Below are 19344 nucleotides of genomic sequence, written 5' to 3' on the forward strand. Positions count from 1 at the left end.
AAGATGGGATTCAGAGATATGTTTGCTGATCAATTAGGGAAAGGTAGCTGGTGTGGGGAGTAGTTACAGAGAAAAAAAGAACAGGCAAGGTAAAAGTCTAAGCTCTTCTGCTCACTTACAAAAGTATCTCGTCCGTCCAAAATACAAAGTTGGATAAGCAATGGCTTTAAGATGCCTACCATTTATTCACACTGTAAACCTAAAACTGGTCTTTAACTGAATGGCCCTGTTCAAAGTTCAAGAGGAGAGCTTTGAGAGTAGTTTGTCTTCAGAATTATTAATTCTTTGACATTGGGAGATACAGCTGTTCTTACATCTTACTTTTCTTAGATTTTCTGTATCCATGGCAATTATTTCCAGCTGACTTTTCTCACCCTCCAGCTCTTCCAGCTTTTGCAGCAATGCTTCTTTATCTTTCCGCAACTCCCTACATTCTTCGCTGGTCTGTTTGGCCTGACCCTTGACGCTCTCTAGATATTCCTGCAGCCCAGTGATAATTCCTTCCAAGTCTCTCTTCAGTGCATCATTTGCTGCAATTTGGCCTGCAAGCAAACACAAGAATGAATTGGGGGGAGAGAAGTATTTCAACTATTAAGTTGGTCAAGGGGGACAAGAATAAGGGCGCACCCCCCACCCAATGTTTAAAGTAGAGATAACACCACTGATGGTGATCTTAAAACATAAGTGGAGGAAAGAAGCCATTGATGTCAATATCTGATAAAGTATTTTTTGCATTTATAAGTAAGATTTATATTGTGATTTTTGCATTATACAAATTATGTATTCTGAAATCTGAAAGAAAAAACAACAACCCATATCTCCAGTTAGGCATATAGCTTTCTGTGATCAACAGCACAGCAATGTGAGGAAAAAAATAATTCAACAAATTTTAATAATGGTTAACTAAGAACTGGATTACTCAAAAATTGTTTTTCAGAAAGTGTATTTCTCTTTCCAAACCTGGCCAGTAATTACCCACAGATTTCAGCAACAAAGACAGAAAGTTATTCATAACCGCATTATTTTTCTTACTCTCTAGGTCATATCTTCCCTCTTCATAACACTAACCATCCACTACTTCCTAAAATAAGGAATATCTCTGTATAACTATTAATCTGAAAACCAAGCAAGACAAGAAGATCTCCACTTTTGCTACAAATAGAGAGTTACTCCAGGATACAAAAATTCAACTTGACTATATAACAGTGGTAAGCACCATTCAACCCCAGAGAACAAATGCCAGCTGACTCCCTCTTCATCTATACCACTGTAGCAAATTCAGAGAGAAGCCTGGTGTTGCAATGTTTGGAGAAACAATTGTGGCCAGTATTCTGTCCAAAGGATAGGATAGCCTATAAATAGATATGCAAGGTTTCCTAAAAGATGATCTCTGCAGATTGAGGAGGCAATCAAACACTCATTGCTAATGCCACAAAAAACTTTCCTACTATTTGCCCTTGCCTCTCATGGCAGGCAACATATTGCTTTGGGGCTTTCAGAATTTACCAATATAACTATGCTTTCAACTGTGATTAAGGGGATGGAGTAAGGGACTTGGCCTGTTGCTCCAAGTTCTATCTAACTGCTAGCCATTGCTACCTAATATACTTACAGCTAAGTCCTTATTCACAACAAAGAGTTCAGCAACTGTGATCCAATGACCATGAACAATTCTGCATCTTAAGCAGCAAACCCAGATGAACCATGTATTATACAAGCAATTCCTGTTTCAAATACAGATAATGCCCAGCACACCTGCATCTTTCTGCACATATGCACATGTGCCTGGAAACTGCAATATATGGCATGTAATGCTGCTGCACAAGCAGTAATGTTTTTTAAAATTCTAAACAACCCTTTGAGGTAGGTGGCACTAAGAGCCAAACTCAATGTTATGAGTTACCTGAGTTAGCCACAGGGACTAGCAGTCACACTGCAGCTATGAGTTCTGGTGGCAACTCCATTTATAAGCACTGCAGGGGCCCCATTCTGATCAGGACCGTGGAGCAGGAGGAGGGGCCCCTTGCAGTGCTTATAAATGGAGTTGCCACTAGGATCTCAGGGCTGCTAGTCCCCATGATGAGCTCATGTAATTTGTAACATGTTCTTTGGTCCTAAGAGAGAAATTTGGCATGAGGTGAAACTACTGGGTTCCACATTAGAATTGCAAAATTTGAATCCAGACAAACAAGATTTTCCAGCGTGTAAGCATTCAAAAGTCTGAGCTCCCTCCTTCAGACACAAATAGGAATGGAGATCCCTGAGCCTTTACATCGCAGCCAAAGGTGGGTAGGATGTTACAAGGGAGGGCATCAGGATGTAAAGGATAATGCAACTTGATTAGAACAGAAATTAAGCATCTGTAGTGAGATAAGGATACTAAATCTCTGTTCAGCCCTGGGAGGCAGGGCGGGGGTGAATTGTTCTGAATTTGTGAATGAACTTGATGTCAGTAATCTCACATTGTAATCTCCCTTTGAAGTTTTTCTTTTTGAGGACGGTCACTTTTAGGTCAGCAACAGAATGTCTTGTGGCTAAAGCATTCCATATAGAGATCTAATGTGGTGTTGTGACTGTCAGGGGTGTCCATGTAGAGTATTTCTTCCTTTACTGTTAGGTGGGTGGCAATTGGTGGTCAGTGTGTTATCCATGGGAAGGTTGGAGAGATAGCAGTTGTTCAGCAATAGATTGTGAGTTGTGTTGTGAAGATGCTGCCTGTCTATCTATGTTCTCTTATGGAGCTTGACTGAGGCACTCCTTCAGACGCAGATGGTGAAAAAAGCCTTCAAGTCACCACAGAATTGTATCATCTGTGTAGGTTTTGTGGGGCATAAGGATAGTCCTCATGAAAGAACAGATTCCTCTGCTGAGCTGAGAATGGGCTGTGAGAGGTTGACAATATTGCTGGAGAAGCTGTTTCTACAGCCTGCAGTATGCATGAGGCTAGACAGTTTCTTGTCATTCTGTTTCTTCAGAGAGATGAGTTGTAAGTTGTAGACTGCTTGCTTTCTTCTGAGAAAATCTTGGCAACTGGATTGATTTCTTATGGAAATGTCCAGTTCAGAGATGTGGTCATTGATCTGTTTCTGACATTAGAAATCACAACATTCAAAAACCAGTGGGAGAACATTTTAATCTTCCAGGACATTCCATTGCTGACCTAAAAGTGGCTGTCCTCAAAGAGAGAAATTCTGAGGAGAGATTACAACGTGAGATTGCTGAAATGGAGTTCATTTACAAATTCAGAACAATGGCAACCCTCCTCCCTGGTCTGAACAGAGACGTAAGATCCTTATCTTATTACCTTAAGACCCTTAGCTCATTACTTTCTCGGCCCCGGCTCCTGCCTGATGGAACTCTGTTTGTGGAGACCTGGGCTGAGCAGGAATTGCTATCTTTCTGCCAGGCCTGTAAGACAGAGATGTTCTGCCAGGCATATGGTGGTTGCGGTGGGTGGGCCGTGAAACCAGCCCCCTGTCATGGAGGGGGTTTACCCCCTGTTCTGTTAACATCCAATAGTTGGCCTCACGGATTGCTGTTTGAGTTATGCAACATGTGTGCTGCTGTCTTTTAGAAACTTTATAGTTATATTTATTGACGTTTTTATCTGATTTTAAATTAACATATTTATGTATTTTATATATGTTGTATTCCGCTTTGATCCCATTTGCGGGGAGAGCAGTTTAGAAACAACAACAACAACAGATGCTAATTTCTGCTCTAACCAAGTTGCATTGTACCTTTACATCCTGATGCCCTCCCCTGTTAACACTCCACCCACCTTTGGCTGGGATATAATGGCTCAGGGAATTCCATTCCTATTCGTGTCTGAAGCTTACACTCCAGAAAATCTTGTTGGCCTCTAAGGTGCCACTGGACTCAAATCCTGCTGTTTCAGTGCAGACCAACACAGCTTCCCACCTAAAATGTTAGAATAGGAATTTGAACTGTGTCTGCCAGCTATAGTCAGAAACCACACTGACAAATGTTATACTTGTTTTGTCAAGCGTAGAGCCACTCAAAGTCTCTAAACTAGATGCTAAGAAAACTATTTTAAGAGGTTAATTTTACCATCTGTGAGCTGTTGCTCCAGGTCCCTGATTTCCTCAGTTTCCTTTGCAATTCGAGAGAGCATGTCATCCAAGCGACTTTCAAGCTGTTTGTAATGCTTGTTCATCATGTCAAGTTGCTGTTCTTTGCTTACTCTCTGAGCCTTCATGTGAGCCTGTAAATTGTAGAAAAATGGTCATGCTTTTAAATAACTGACAGTGCAAGCCTAAGAACACTTTCCTTGAAGTAAGTCCCATTGAATAGACCTCAGCAGGATTCTGAGTAGACCTGCTGACCTTCTCAGAGTGGCAGTTAAAAAAAATCCTTCTATTACTGTCCTTGCAAGCATTCCTATTTGGGGGTGTGGATTTCGATATAAATGAGCTGAAATTATACCTGAAATAAGCGTTATCAGGTTGGCTCAGGGACACCCAAAATGATGCAAAACTTGACAGAAATTGCAGAAGCAAAAAAAATTTATCTCCTAGAATTCCAAGAGTGTTTTAGAGGTTTGAGGAAGGTGCAGGAATGGGAAGGGGAAGAGAGGAAGCTGGCTGAGAAACAGCTATTGCCTTGAGAAGAGAGATGCTGACTAACAGCTGATGATCAGGTAGGCCTAGCCTCCACCCATAGCCCTTTACATTTTAAAAAAGAAAAGACCGAACTAGTTCCAGACTCACCATGTCAGTATTATTTCTGCTAGAGGTTTCTCCCCACTGTTGGCATCAGAGACAGAAGAGCCCACCTGCTGAGCCAGAAAATGGCGGCAGGTGGGTTGGGGGAACGGAACTCCTGACCACCCATGAGGCTTGGCTGTTGCAGAGGCCATTTTCTCCCCACTTTTTTTAAAATTTAAATCAGCAATTGAATAGCATTGTATTAATATAACAGTATAGCAATATGTGTACCAGGTCTCTGAATTCCAAGTTTTCCTTTTAAAAAATAAGTCTCTAGTGCCTTCCATTGCAGAGACATACCTTTTCCTTTATATCTCTGCAATGGAAGGAGCTAGAGACTTACTTTTTTAAAAAAATGAATGCTGGAAATTCAGAGACCCTGGTACACATATTGCTATGTTATATCAATGCAATACTATTCAAGTACCATTTTTTTAAAAATAAGTCAAAGTCCCCAGCGGGAAAGAAACATCTGCTTTGACAATCAAGCCTCACAGGAGTCCAAGAACCCACCAGCTTGTCTGCCATTTTCTGGCTGTGGAGGCTCCACTGCCTATGACAGCAGCAGCAGGAAGAAGCCTCCAGCAGGTACAATGCTGGCTTGGTAGGTCCAGAGCTGGCTTTCTCTCTTTCCAGACCCACTTCTGCTGCCTTGGGGTATGTGTGCATAACAAAAATAATGGTCTCAAATTTTCGGGAGCCCCCCAAAACACCTCGAAAAAATCCCGAACCAGTCATAACACTTCCAAAGAACTGGGATAACAAAAACAGTGCCCTACGCCAAATCCAGATCTGAAAGTATTATGAACATTTTTGAAGAGCACATCCCTAATTCTTACTACAGATTCTTTACAGTCTTTCTGGTGCTAATCAGGTATAAATGGACAGGTCAAGCTAGCTGAGCTTAGCTGGCCTTCAGGTTTCTTCAAATTCTTCTAATATAGGAAACTGACACATATAGAAGTAATAATAATAATAACAACAATTGCCCTTATATACCGCTCCTCTAGACAGGTTAGTGTCTCACCCAGAGCAGTGAACAAGTTAGTGTTATTATTATCCCCACAATACAGCTGGGAAGCTGGGGCTGAGAGGAGTGGCTTACCCAAGGCCACCTACTGAGCTCATGGCAGTAGTGGGATTCGAACCAGTAGGGTCCTGATTCACAACCGAATCAAATTCTGCATAAAGCTGGAAACTGTTCTTACATTTGCCAAATCTTTTATAAATCAATTGTCTGAGAGTATATAGTAATGAACATCATTAAGACTTTTTAAATTGCTCTTTCTTGTCTGAATAACATTGTCAACCCCTACAGGTCAGCACTGGTTTCACACACAGAGTATCTTAATATTAGATTTGCAGCCCACTGTTCAACCATAATTCTCCAAATGTAACCTTTAAATTGTTTTTAAAAAATCAAAATAAAATCATCACAGATCTGATAAGTCAGGTTTAGAGCAAGCTACAAATTCTCCCCCTCCCTCTCCATAACATGAAGTAAAACTTATTCCAGCATCTGTTATTATGTTGTGTTCTTCTTGCCAGCTATACCCAACAATGTAGAGCAAGGGTAGTGATGCCAGGAGATAGGGCAAATATTACAAAGGGGCAGAACTCAACACTGGGAGTGTTATTCTCAGTGACAGGCCTAAGCTTCTCATAACATGTCAGTCCACACTAAAAGAGAAATTAGCCACTTAAAACCAGTTGTTCTGCACTAAAGTATAACCTAATCAGACTGACAATTTAATTATTTCAGTTTCACACAAAGCAGTATGTTCATTATTTCTTTTTAAATCTCACCCTAACAGCGGACAATTTCAAATGATAATATCCACTCATCAACTAAACACATTTGGTTGCAGCATCTCCTAACAAGTAAAAGTGTTTAAGCTGGCAGCATAACTGAATTAAACTGACATACTTCCAAATGGCATGTTCTGTTATCAGTGCTCAACTTGAGCCTGACTTAGAAATATGGGGCTGGTGTCAGGCTATATTTTCCAACAGTAGAATGGAAATTTTTTGCCATCCCCCTCCTACAGATCTCCACAAAATGCGACCTTGAAGAATGACATGAGGTGGGTCTGCAGCGAGAAAGATGATCTGATGGAAACTGGCAGTCTTGATCAAACCCATGAGGTCAGATCTCATAGGGTAGACTACCTCCAGCCAGGGTTTTAGGTATTCTGTATTTGTCTACATTTGGCTGTTTATGTACTCATACCAACACAGCATTTATTAGCAAAACAAGGCACAACACAAATCCCTTAAATAGATAACAGCAGTAAATGTAATGGGGTGTTCCAACATTTAGCCCTTACTGAAGATCTTTTTAAAATGCAGTATTTTATTATTTTTCCCTCTAGAAATCTTAAAAATGTTTACGCCCCCCCCAAACTCCAATCAGCAAAAACTGTCTTGCTATGAAACTCTCCAGCTTATTATTAATTAAGACAATACAAGATGACTTTAGCAAAATTATAAACTGGTCAAATCAAATTTTTAAAGCAATGAGCTTTTAAAATATTCACAGTAATGCAAAACACTAGCTAAATGTTAAAGAAGCTACAGCTCAACAGTGCTCTCTCCACTGCAGCTGTTCAGGTCACAAGAGGGTTTGGGGGGAGTGGATACACTTACAAGTTTTTCTTTGTCTTTTCTTCTTCTCAGATCATGTGCTGAAAGCCCTATTCCTAATTTGGTATTTGTTGTAAAAAAAAAAGCAGCACTAAGAAAAGTTGCTTAACCAGAACATAGTTCCCCACCCTAACCTCCTGTCTTGTCGTGGACATCAGCTTCTCTCTTTGACAGTTGCACTTAGGATGTGGTTTGAAACAAGCGAAGTTGCAGAAGCTGCCTGTGAGAGCTTCTTTGTGACGCCTGCACAGTAGAAACGTGCTCTCCAATCCCTACTTGTCTCAGCTAGCTGGACTCTGTCCTGTTTGCTTTAAATCACAACACAGGAAGCAGCGCAGGCAGCCAATAGACTAAAGGCCTGCTAACAGGCAGCCCCGTTGTCTGAGAGGCTGGGCTTGGTCTCTGGAGAAAGCCACTTCCTCTCATTGAGCAAGCCTCCCCCAAACATATGGAACAGAATTATTGGAGGGGCGGATTTCTGGACTGCTGACTTAGCAGTTCTTTTAGAATGAAACCCCTGGGCTTCGAAAAACAAAAGCAGTTCTGGCACAAAGATACCTCAAGCACAGCCACACAATTTAAAAGCATTAAGTGCTATATTAACCTTTTTATTTGCAATATAAAGCTCTTAAGATTTATATTAAAGTTTGCTAGCATCTGTTTCAAAATTAGAATGAAATCAAGACCTTGTAAATACAAACTTCTTGCAGTGGAAACAGCTTTGACACAATTTAAGTGCACACAGATAACAGCTGTAGTTGCAAGAAAATTGTCTTCCGCTTGTTTAAGAGTTTCTCCCTGATTAAGAATCATGTGCAATTTAGATACCATTCTGTCAACAGGAATTAGCTGAGTTCTCTGTGGGATAAATGCAGCAACTACTATCTTTCATGTTTAAAAAAATGCCAAAAGGCAGCTTTTAAGCAGAGGTCGGCAGAAGATTAAGAAACAGGCCTATCCACATTGTTTTACATAGAATGTCAGTGTTCTGCCTCTTAGGGTGTGTTTGTAACAATTGGTTCCTTGCTGGGAGAAGGTAAAGTGAGCCACTCATTCTCTCTACTTCTGTTAAACATTCTGTTAACATTTACTCAGTGTGCTGTTAGCAGTTTCTAAGAGCAGCAAAAAAAATTATTTTGCTACTGTTGGTGTGGAGATCTGGGGTGCTTATTTTTTATTTGATCAGCTGGCAGATACAGCTCCAGGCTTCTGCCTAAAGCAGACCTGCTTCTGAAGAAGTGAAACAGACATTGTATGGAATATCATAAAGAAGCGGAACTTACTTTCCCCAGTGAAAACCCGCAAATGAATCACTAACCAATGGCTCTACTTGGGATGTGGTTCAAACTGTACCTGCTCTTTCCGGGGAGCAGGCTTGGTGCAAATACACTTGTCTAGAATAGCCAATAACTTAAGATAGCAATCCTTATTTACTGGGTGGAGGGCTAATATTGAATCCAGTGAGCGGAAGAGGCCAAAGCTCAGAGATGGAACACATGTTCTGTACAAAAAGGGTTTCAATTCAATCCCTGGTGCCTCCAGTTAAAAAGATCTTAATCAAAAGGACCTAAAGCAGCAGGACATCTGCCTGAGATCACAGACAGCCGTTGCTAGTCACAGTAGACAGCAGTGGGCTAGACTGATAAACAGGCCGAGTTGATAAAGGGCAGCTTCATATGTTCCTACTTCTATGTAAGCCTAAGATAAAAGACAGTTGCACACGTGAAAGTCACATCCATGTCTGAAGATGGACTGAAATATCATGTGAGGACAATACAGCCGTCTGACTGTGATAACAGCCAAATAAAGCCATTTTTTTAGATGTGTCCAACTGTCCATCAGAATTTTGGTTATTTTTATTTGAATGGTAGATCTTTATGCTATATTACAAATGGCTTTCGAAAGCTTCTTGAGTTTCAAAAGTAGTTGGACATTAAGTCAAATGCCCCCTCATGCTCGCTTAATTAATTGTGGTTTTCTGGAATGTTCTCACATAATGTTTGTCTTACAACTTGCAAGACTCAGTATGTTTAAAGAATAATGTGAGGAAAGGGCTCTAAAATGCAAATTGTATATTTCTTATCCATTGTTTGCCACCTTAGAATCTCCAGAAATGGTGTTATACAGAAGTTCTTTCATAGATCACGTAAACAAAGAATGAACAATTTAATATCATATTCATGCCTGTAATGATTTAAGCGTGTGTGTGTGTGTGTCTTTAAATGCTTGGTGTGGCACAGATGAAGTGGGGGTGAAAGAGAGGGATGAGTGAGTGAGATGATTGGCTTGTGACTGAGAGTGTGGGCGAACTGCAGTTTTTAGTTACTTACTGAGCCGAGAGAGAACATTCAGTCTGGGCAAAGCAGGCAAGCTGTGTGCAGCATGAGGGGGTGTCTATATATTTCTGAGAGAAATATTGAGTCTGGGCAAAGCAGGCAACCTGTGTGGAAGCCTGAACTGTGTGTGTCTGTGAGAGCACTTTCATTCTATTTGAAACTGGCAAACTGTGTGTGCTCCTGAGAGAGAAAGTCTATGTATATTTGAGTGAGCAATTGATACATTTGAAGTAGGCAAACTGTGTGTGAGCCTGAGAGGGAAAGTTTATGTCTATCTGTGTGACTGAGCCTATGTGAGAAAACTTTAAGAACTGAGACCTATCTTTGAAACCATCATGCTTAAGTACTAGAGTGAAACCAATACGCTTCTTGTAAAAACAACTGTTTTATCCCAGGGTATCTGTCATTCCTATATATCCCATTCCTATCCTCAGAGCCACATAGTCCCACGAAGGAGCCTGACACTTGGGCACGTTATAAAAAGGGAAATTTAAATTAACTATTTTGAAATATAATTCTTGGCAGCAGCAATCAACCCAGAGAGTGTAAGAAGAGGGTCAAAGGCAAAAACTAACTGAAAAAGAAAGAAGATCATACTCGTAACAATGCCTTCAACACTAGATCAAAGACATTCAAAGATCAAAAATGTATCTTCCCAGATTGCAGTCTAGAACATTTTTATCAATGTACATTATTTCTTAACATAAGCAAGATACCGTCCATTGCAAATACCACCACCCCAATCTACAGGCTCTGCTATTTGGAAAAAGCAGCACTTCCCATAGAAAGTGTGCCGCTGAACAATAATGATAGTGAATAGTAGCACACTTCCAGTTCAGTTTCATAGGTGACATAATATTAAACCATAATTATAATAGAGATGTCAACCCTGGTTAACACTAACGAAATTTCTCTTAACCAGAGTTTGCAAATGTACTTTAAACTCTGGTTTAGAGGGGAAGCATTAAACCAGAGAACTGGCAGCAATTCAATTGCATCACATCATGCAGCTGTTCATATAGATATAGCTGTTCATCACATCATACAGTTGTTCATACTGACCACTCTGCAAGAGTGGTTAATAGGTACATTTAACATGAGCAAACAGCATTTCAATGTGAAGGAAAGAAACCAGCAAACTCAGATCAATACCTCTGGGAACACAGGCAAGCTTCTTAAGCCACCAGCAGCCTTTAAGTTCCCTTGGAGCAATATGCTAATTAAATCTCTACTGTTATAATATGTAGTTTTTTATGCTGCTTTAGATAATAGGAAAGGCACAGTGCACAAACTTGCTTCCTACAAGTGAGGAAAGCATAGTACAGTGGGGCTCTATAGAAAACCAGTAGTTTGTAATAGTGTTAGGAGGATTAGTTAGAAGGCTGACTGAGTATAACTAGACTCTAAGAGTCTCTCTACACCAGCCCTTTTACACGAGGATGCTCAAGTGAAGGGAGACGCAATGTTAGCAGGGAAATGTCACTTTCCCCTCTCTACAAAGAGCTGGAGATCCCTCCTTGGAGGGTTTGTGAAGATTATGTTAATTTCACCTCCCACTGTGGGAGGCAAAGAAGAAATAAACAAACCCTCTGAGGAGCAATCTTCAGCTCTTTGTAGAGAGGTGAAAGTGAAGAAGCCTTCCGCTCTCTCTTTTAAACTCCTATGTTTCCCGGTTAGCATTGCGTCTCCTTTCACTTGAGCATTCTCGGGTAAGAGGTCTCGTGTAGAGAGACTAACTGGTTAGTGCAGAAGTAGTTTTCTTCAACATGAATGGAATAATGTCTATACATCCATAAGTTTGGGAGACCTACGTGTCTTGGGTCTTTAGGATCCAAAGAATCTATAAAAATCTGTAAGTCTTCTAACTCCTTCTCTTTTTTGACCATTTCTTGCCTCTGCTTTTCCATCTGTTTCTCTAGCTCCACAGCTTCTTCTCGCAGCTCATTTAGGAGACGTATCTTGTTGCTCAGCTGTTCTCGGAGACATTCCTTTTCCACTTCTGACATCTGGATACAGAAAACACATCTAACTATTCTGAGATACACACACACAAAAATCAAAACCTTCAAAATTTGGTTTTAGTACTTCTGCAAATAAGCCTGAATGAGTTTAGATTCAAGTACATGCACTCAATCCTGTTCATATTTCATCAGAACTTGTTACAACAGCAGTCTACAGGACTTATTCCAGCAAAGTGCATCCTGCACTTACTTTGTTAGTCAGCTATAACTTCCTTATACTGAAAAAGAAGATTATCTATGAAAACACAGGATGAAAACTGAAACCCCATTTTTCTACAGAATGGTGCATAAGCACCTCATCTTGACTAAACATTTATCCCAAAGCACCTACATGTAAACATTTAACACTAATCAAAATCCTTAAAATTTGAAAGTTATGCAAAGCAAAACTAACACACAACTGCACATCTGTGTCCTTTCAGCTGTTTTCCTTTATCTCCACATTGCTGTTGGTATATTTATACATACCTTTTTCTGAGCCACAGCATTCTGAACTTGGTTAAGCTCCTCTGTCGCTTTTAAAACACGTTGCTCTGCACTGGCTACTTCATCTTGCAATTCAGCCAGTCTTTCTTGGGCTGAGAAAAGGAAAATAGTACTTTGGAAAGATACAAATGCAGACATGAGCCAATGATACAGTTAAAAAAGGAAGAGTTCTTGAGATAAAAAGTAGTGGCCATAATCCACAGAAGTAATACAGAAAGATGCTCTCGGGCTTTTTACATCTTTTATTAAAACACATGCTTGAATAAGCGCCCTAGAAAAGAAGCAACAAGCTTTGTTACCTGTTTGAATCTTTTTCTCTTTTTCCTCTAATTGTACATCTAGGGATTGATGAAGATTAAGTTTAAACTGCTGGATTTTTTGTTGCTCCTCCTGTTCCAGTCTTTCCACTTGTATTTTCTGGGCCTTATTGGGGATGTAACCTTCCACGGCATACATATTCCTTTTGTATCTGGCTTTCCCAATGTAAGGACTTTCACCTGGCACATCATCAAGTTCAACATCCTGAAAACAGAACATAAAGCCAGCCAGATTTTAAGTTGATTACTAAAAGATTTGATGAGGTCTCAACAACATAAAAAAATTATATTCTTAATATGTTCAAATAACCCTTTCAAAATTAAAGCTAGTCTTGTATCAATTTGCTTTGCGGATTTGTGTGGTTGAATTTTTAAGTTACTACATGCAAGAACAAAAATGACTACATACAAGATCAAGCAGAACTTGAGTACTTTACAGAGCAATCCTCTGTAGGGTTACCCCAGCCTAAACACACTGGAATGATCTTAGACTAGGATAACTTTCAGTGCAATCCTACGCAGATCTACTCAGAATTCTACTGAAAAATACTCAATGGGGCTTACTCCCAGGAAAGTGTTCTTAGGACTGCAGCGCTGGCATAGGATTGCACTGTAAAAGTGTTATCTAACTGTTTTGTAGGAGTTTCATTATTGGAAAACAGCTTTCAGCACTCATTTTAAAGGCAGGATATAAATACACTAATACATACATAGTCAGACACTGCAACTGGAGGAAAAGGGAGAAATATTGAAAAGATGTGAGGAGGGAATTCCATAAGAAGGAAAAAGATACAAAATGAGATTTTGTTGGGTCCAACAGAGCAGGGTGCCTTCTTAACAACGATTTATTCTACTTCATTTATACCCCCGCCTTTCTCAGAAATGAGGACCCAAAGCAGATTACATCATTCTCCTCTCCTCCATTTTTTCCTCACAACAAACCTTGTGAGGTCGGTTGAGCTAAGAGTGTGTGACTGGCCCAAGGTCACCTAATGAGTGGTCTTCCATGACACAGTGGGGAATTAAACCTGGGCCTAAAACTCTAAACACTGGATGTTGGTCACGCTGCTCGTTCTGGAAACCATTTTTACAGGACGTTTCTTCATGTTTCTTTCAAATGCAGAAGTCAGTGTCCACTTAATTTTGCAGTTTTACATAGCCTTTTATCCAAGTACTAATGCAGATACATCCTCAAATTTAGGAAAATACATTTCTTCCCATCATTGCAACAGAAGTCTTTTAGTTACTACCAAGGCTTAGAACATTTAAGTATCAGGTTGTGAGCACAAATCCTATCATTACATTATGTGGCTGCAGGAATAATTAGCTTTTAAAATCATTTCTAATCCTTTACACACATCCTTCTCTGTAGAGGCTGTATCACAGAATGAGGGCTGCAATCCTACAAATACTTTTCTGGGAGTAAGTCCTATTAAATAAAATAGTACTTACTTCTGAGTGGATCTGCTTAGGATTGCTCCCTAAGAACATAATCCTATGCATCCTTAACTCTAGAGTAAGCTCCACTGAACATAGGGAGATTTACTTCCAAATAAACATGCATAGAATTGTGCCATCAGATATCAAAGTTTATATATTATGACATGCATTTTGAAATTACTCTTTTTTGATCCTGCTTATGGATTAAGAGGACTGAGACCAGTGTAATACTGAAAGAAAGTGCTTATTAAAAAAAATCACACATTTGCAATTAAAAGCACAACCATGATTTTTAATCTAAAAATTCTTGCTTTTTAAACAACTCATATCCTATTCTCCCCCAAACCACACCTACATTTGTGACTTAATCAAGGAGCAAATCTCTGCTTTAAAAGTATCTCTAGAGAGGATTTAATTAGTCCATCCAGAAAGGGAGCTACTGTGCAATATCCATCCATCCATATACATATATTCCTATTGATTTCTACTACAGGTCTCATTTTTAGGGCTGGAAAAACAGAGCATAGTTCAAAATGAACTTGCTGTAGAGATCCTGCTGCAATTCATGAGATTTGTGCAAAAGCATAACTCTGCCATGTGCAGCTCCAGTGTATTCCTGTGAGGTCTATGTAGAAGAAATTTTTTAAAAAGAAATTGGTGTGCTGCAACATTTGACTCTTTTGACAGGCAATCTGTACAAGAGGATATTGTTACAACAGAGTATAGGGAAACAGAATTGTTTCCAATTGGCAAAGGTATTAGACAAAGATGTATGTTATCTCCCTATCTTTTTAACTTATATGCATAACATATCATAAGGAAAACTGGATTAGATTTAGATGTAAGTGGAGTGAAAATTGGCAAAAGGAACATTAACAATTTGAGATATGCAGATAACACCACAGTACTGAAATAAAATAGTGATGGCTACTGATGAAGGTTAAAAGAGAAAGTGCTAAAGCAGGATTACAGCTGAACATCAAGAAGACAAAAGTAATGACTACTGAGGAATTACACAATTTTAAGATTGACAATGAAGAAATCTGAAATTGTCTCAAGTCTCAATCTCCTTCTGATTTCTTTGTTGCAGTTTCCCTTTTGTTTGATGACTGAGCCAAGGATTTTCTATACCTTGGCTCAATCATCAAACAAAAGAGGAACCGCAACAAAGAAATCAGAAGGAGATTGAGACTTGGAAGGGCAAGGAAGTATTAATGGGGACTCAGATAATTCATACTATGGTATTTTCCATTACTAAATATGAATGTGAAAGTTGAAGAAAACTGACAGGAAGAAAACTGATTCATTTGAAATGTGGTAAAGGAAAAGAGGTTTATTGATTCCATAGACTGCCAAAAAGACAAATAATTGAGTTCTCAATCAAATCAAGCCTGAATTCTCCCTAGAAGCTAAAATGACTGAGGCTATTGTACTTTGGTCACATTATGAGAAGACAAGACTCACTGGAAAAGACAATAATGCTAGGAGAAGGCAGTAGGAAAAGAGGAAGATCTAATATGAGATGGATTGATTTAATAAAGGAAGCCACAGCCTTCCATTTGCAAAACTTGAACAAGGTTGTGAATGACAGGACTTTGGGATGTCATTAATTCATAGGGTTAACATCAGTCAGCTGCGATTTGACAACATGTGACACATACAAATGAAAGTACTTTGGAAGAATTAGATGTATTACATATGCAAAACTCCTTACAGAAACCACTATATGACTGTTTTAAACCAAAATCCACTAGACCTCTTATAATTTTATTCCTCAAGAATGTTCCAGCTGAGTACTGCTGCAGATCTTCTCTTTTTGTGCGCTCCTAACATACAATATAAAATGTATTTGGGAATTTCAACTCTTCTTTTCACCATACTTTTGTAAAAATCACTTTCTAAAGAAAAATCTACAAAATTACCATAAACAGCATAACTGGAAAGAAATAAGAGAACTCCAAGAAACAAATTAAGAATATCATATGCAAATAATTACCTCTACTGGATAATAACCCAATGGCTCAAACTTGGCATCAATCTTATAGAAAGCCAGCTCTTGCTCCAACTCATACTGTTTCTGACAGGCTCGGGTTAATTCCACTGTCTTCTGCTTTAGCTGATACAAAATATCAGAAAGAACAACATGTCAGATTTGCAAGCAAATTGTGTATACAAGCAGTATTTACATGAGATGGGGCACCTGCATTTTTATTCTACTTGAGTCAAATATTTTAATTTTTAACAGGAGCTAATTGAACTGCAAAACTCTTTGTAATCTGTCGCATTTTTCTAGTCTATCTATGCATGCCAAATATCCAAAGGCTATTGCCAGCCAAATATGAAACACTTAAACTTAGCTGGAATTAAGAACAGTTTAGGGAGCAATTCTAAGGTCTACTCAGAAATCTAATTTCATTCAATGAGAGTTATTCCCAGAAAAGTATTCTTAGGGTTGCAGCCTTACTGTCTTAATCTTAATAAGATTGCATATATGAACAGTGAAGTCACTGATGTCTGACAAAGAGAGCTTTGATTCTCAAAAGCTTATACCCTGAAAATCTTGTTGATCTTTAAGGTACCACTGGACTCAAATCCTGCAGATAGGGCACAGTTTACACTGAAGGACTAAGCTGTTCTACATCCTGGTGTGTATTGGAACTTCCAGACCTGCTTATTATCTTCCAGACAGAGGCTGGAAGAAGCAGGCAAACTGTCTTAACAATGGCTTGCTTTGTGTAGACATACCACTTCACTTAACAAAAGCCATGGTTTCACATCATGGTATACAGCCAATTCTTAACCACGAAAAAATACCATGGTTAAGTGTTATATCTCCATAGGGCCTACATAAATCTATATATTTACAAATAATTTTACTTCCAATACATCTGGAAAACTAAGTACACTTATAATTTAATCAGCTGGGACCTGTCACTATCCCTAGCGCTTAAGTTGCTAACAAAGAACTGTGTTTTCTCTTTTTCTCAGAGCTTTTCCTGTTGGATACCTGAAGGAGAGCATGCAGCAAGGTTCCAGTAGGTAGCAGAAGAAAGAACTGAAGGAGGAAAAGAGAGACAGAGGAAAAAGGGTAGAAAAAGGAAAGATTGGAATAAAGAAAATAATTAAATTTCTAAATCAAAAGTCTGACACCATGCAAAAATTCTAATTCAAATAAAATACAGAACAGGAAAGTTTCAAGCAAACAGCTGCACAACAAGTTCAGTTTTAAGTTCACTCAGAGTGTCTGGAACAAGTCCATGCAATCAAATCCTAGGACTAACAATGAAAAAAGATATATGCAGTCAAGCTATACACACAAGGACTACCTTTAAGGTGGAATAAAGGCTCAGCAGTAAGGAAACTGGGACAAATCGAGCTATTGGCTAAAGGAAAGAAAGGCAAGCAAAATCTGTCATCCAAAAGGACAAGAATAGACAGTGCTGAAAAATACAGGATGTCAGATATTCTGGAAATTAAGCTATTTTGAGAAACATGCTGTTCATTCATTCAGGGTTGTAGCAACAACAGACACAATCCAATGGGAGGTTTTCTTGCACAAGCCTATTGAAATTGGCACAGCTCTTGTTCACTGCAATGGTTGTTGTGCAGAAGAACTTCTGATACAGATAATTTCTAGTTCTACAGAACTACCATAGTTGCTAATTCATCTTTAAAACTAGTTTTCATTAATCCCAAAAGCAAATAATCTTAATTAAGAAGTGAGAGCTCAGTCTTAAGCAATACTGTATAGCCACACAACACAACTGGACGATATGATGTTGCAGCAAACAAAACAGATGGTGCTTCCCGTTTATAAATAAGCAACAGTTGAATCCCACAATTTAAAAGCAACAATGTTAACCAGAATAGGAAGAACAGAAACATTTATATTTCTCAAGTTAACACCTGCACTCTCTCACTTAATACCAAGGGAGAAAAGACTGTCATAAAAGGACTATATCCAGATAAACTACATATGAAGTCAACTACTGATCGTTAAATTTTTGGGGATTGCAACAGTTTAAATGTTATCTAAATAATCCCCAAAACAAATTAAATACCAGTCTCTACCATGTAATGCAGCACCAATTTCACTGAGATTTAATCCTTCAACACAGACACATTTTGAAATTCAACAGCTTTCTAATAAAAACAAACAAATATTGCATTACCAGTTCATTTTTTGTCTCCAGCTCACTTTCCAGATCTTTGTAGCTCTGTTTGTGTTGCATGTTTTTTTGTTTTAACAATTTGTTCAGGTCATCTTGTTGCTGGAGCTGTTCAAGCAGACTAGCCTGTTTGTTTTTAAGGTCTTCCATCTCTTTCATGTTTTTTTCCAAGTCCTTTTCTAGATTTTCTATCTCTTCTGCAAAATACAGAAAACCAGCAAATCATACAAACTTCTACTGGTATGTTCCTTTACTGCTGGCAGAGAACCAAACAAATGCAACATTCAGGGCTTTAATTAATTTTAAGTTGATATCTTCCACTCATGATATCCACGGATAAAGGAGATAAATGACAGAATGCAGAAACCAACATGAAGCCTCACCGCTCCAAAATACAGACATATGCCTTGCAGACAATTATTTTTGCTGTTCTGTAGGGTGGCTCTTACTGTTATCTGACTGATTAATTGCTAAAACAATCAACATAAAAGACCAGGAATCCAAGACAACACATAATTTAAATGGCTGTATTTTAAATTAAATTTTAAAATGCTTAAAAGCTTCTGCTTAATCACTGTTCTCAAACGCTTACCCTTTTGTTTATTAACAACTTTTAAATCTCTCTTTAAAATGATGGTTTGGTTTAAATAAGGGCCTTGGTTATGAGCAACTGGGGCTAACAACTGCAACCACTATAGGCTTCACTGAGATTCTGATGAGGGTGTTCCAATACTGCTCTTCGGTGCTATCGTAAGCAAAGTTACTTAGGAAAGGGTATAACTCTACTTAGGATCACATTGTATATACTCTAAATGTTATTGGTTTGGGGGACAATCCACTTCAATTTTTTTTATCCTTACTGAAATGAATCAGTGCTATGAAGAAAAGAATATCAATGTCTTTATAGGATACAAGTGAAACAGTACAAAGATAGTATATACTAATTAGAAAATATGCTTATCATAGATACAGCACCCTAAAAGTGAAATAATAATATACACCTACTGCTGATCAAATCATACTCATTTATTTCAATATTTAGAACTGTTCCACACCCTAGGCTGCAGCGCATCTCAGTTTACCACTGAGTGGACACTCAACAGGGTTCTGCATTCAATCAGAACGCTCTAACAGGTGTACTTGGGTAATTCAGTGTGAGCCAGTGTAACTATTAATGTTGGACTAAAACTTGAAGATCATGAAGT

General features: G+C 38.7%; 1 protein-coding gene across 2 annotated transcripts in view; it reads right to left on the minus strand.

Moving 5' to 3' along the window:
• CNTRL (centriolin) overlaps window positions 1-19344 on the minus strand; it is a 92698-nt gene that overhangs the window by 59163 nt on the left and 14191 nt on the right. Inside the window, exons 8-14 of one of the 2 annotated variants that reach the window (XM_054997646.1) lie at window positions 18143-18336; window positions 15967-16086; window positions 12513-12735; window positions 12196-12305; window positions 11518-11712; window positions 4072-4225; window positions 322-542 (exon numbers count right to left, since the gene is read on the minus strand). In XM_054997646.1, the coding sequence (XP_054853621.1) occupies window positions 322-542; window positions 4072-4225; window positions 11518-11712; window positions 12196-12305; window positions 12513-12735; window positions 15967-16086; window positions 18143-18336 (1217 nt within the window). Of the gene's footprint in view, window positions 1-321; window positions 543-4071; window positions 4226-7373; window positions 7602-11517; window positions 11713-12195; window positions 12306-12512; window positions 12736-15966; window positions 16087-18142; window positions 18337-19344 lie in introns of those variants that run through there. The other variant, XM_054997647.1, reaches the window with a different exon arrangement.

This window comes from Eublepharis macularius, chromosome 14 (assembly GCF_028583425.1).
Source record: "Eublepharis macularius isolate TG4126 chromosome 14, MPM_Emac_v1.0, whole genome shotgun sequence".
Classification (NCBI taxonomy): Eukaryota; Metazoa; Chordata; class Lepidosauria; order Squamata; family Eublepharidae; genus Eublepharis; species Eublepharis macularius.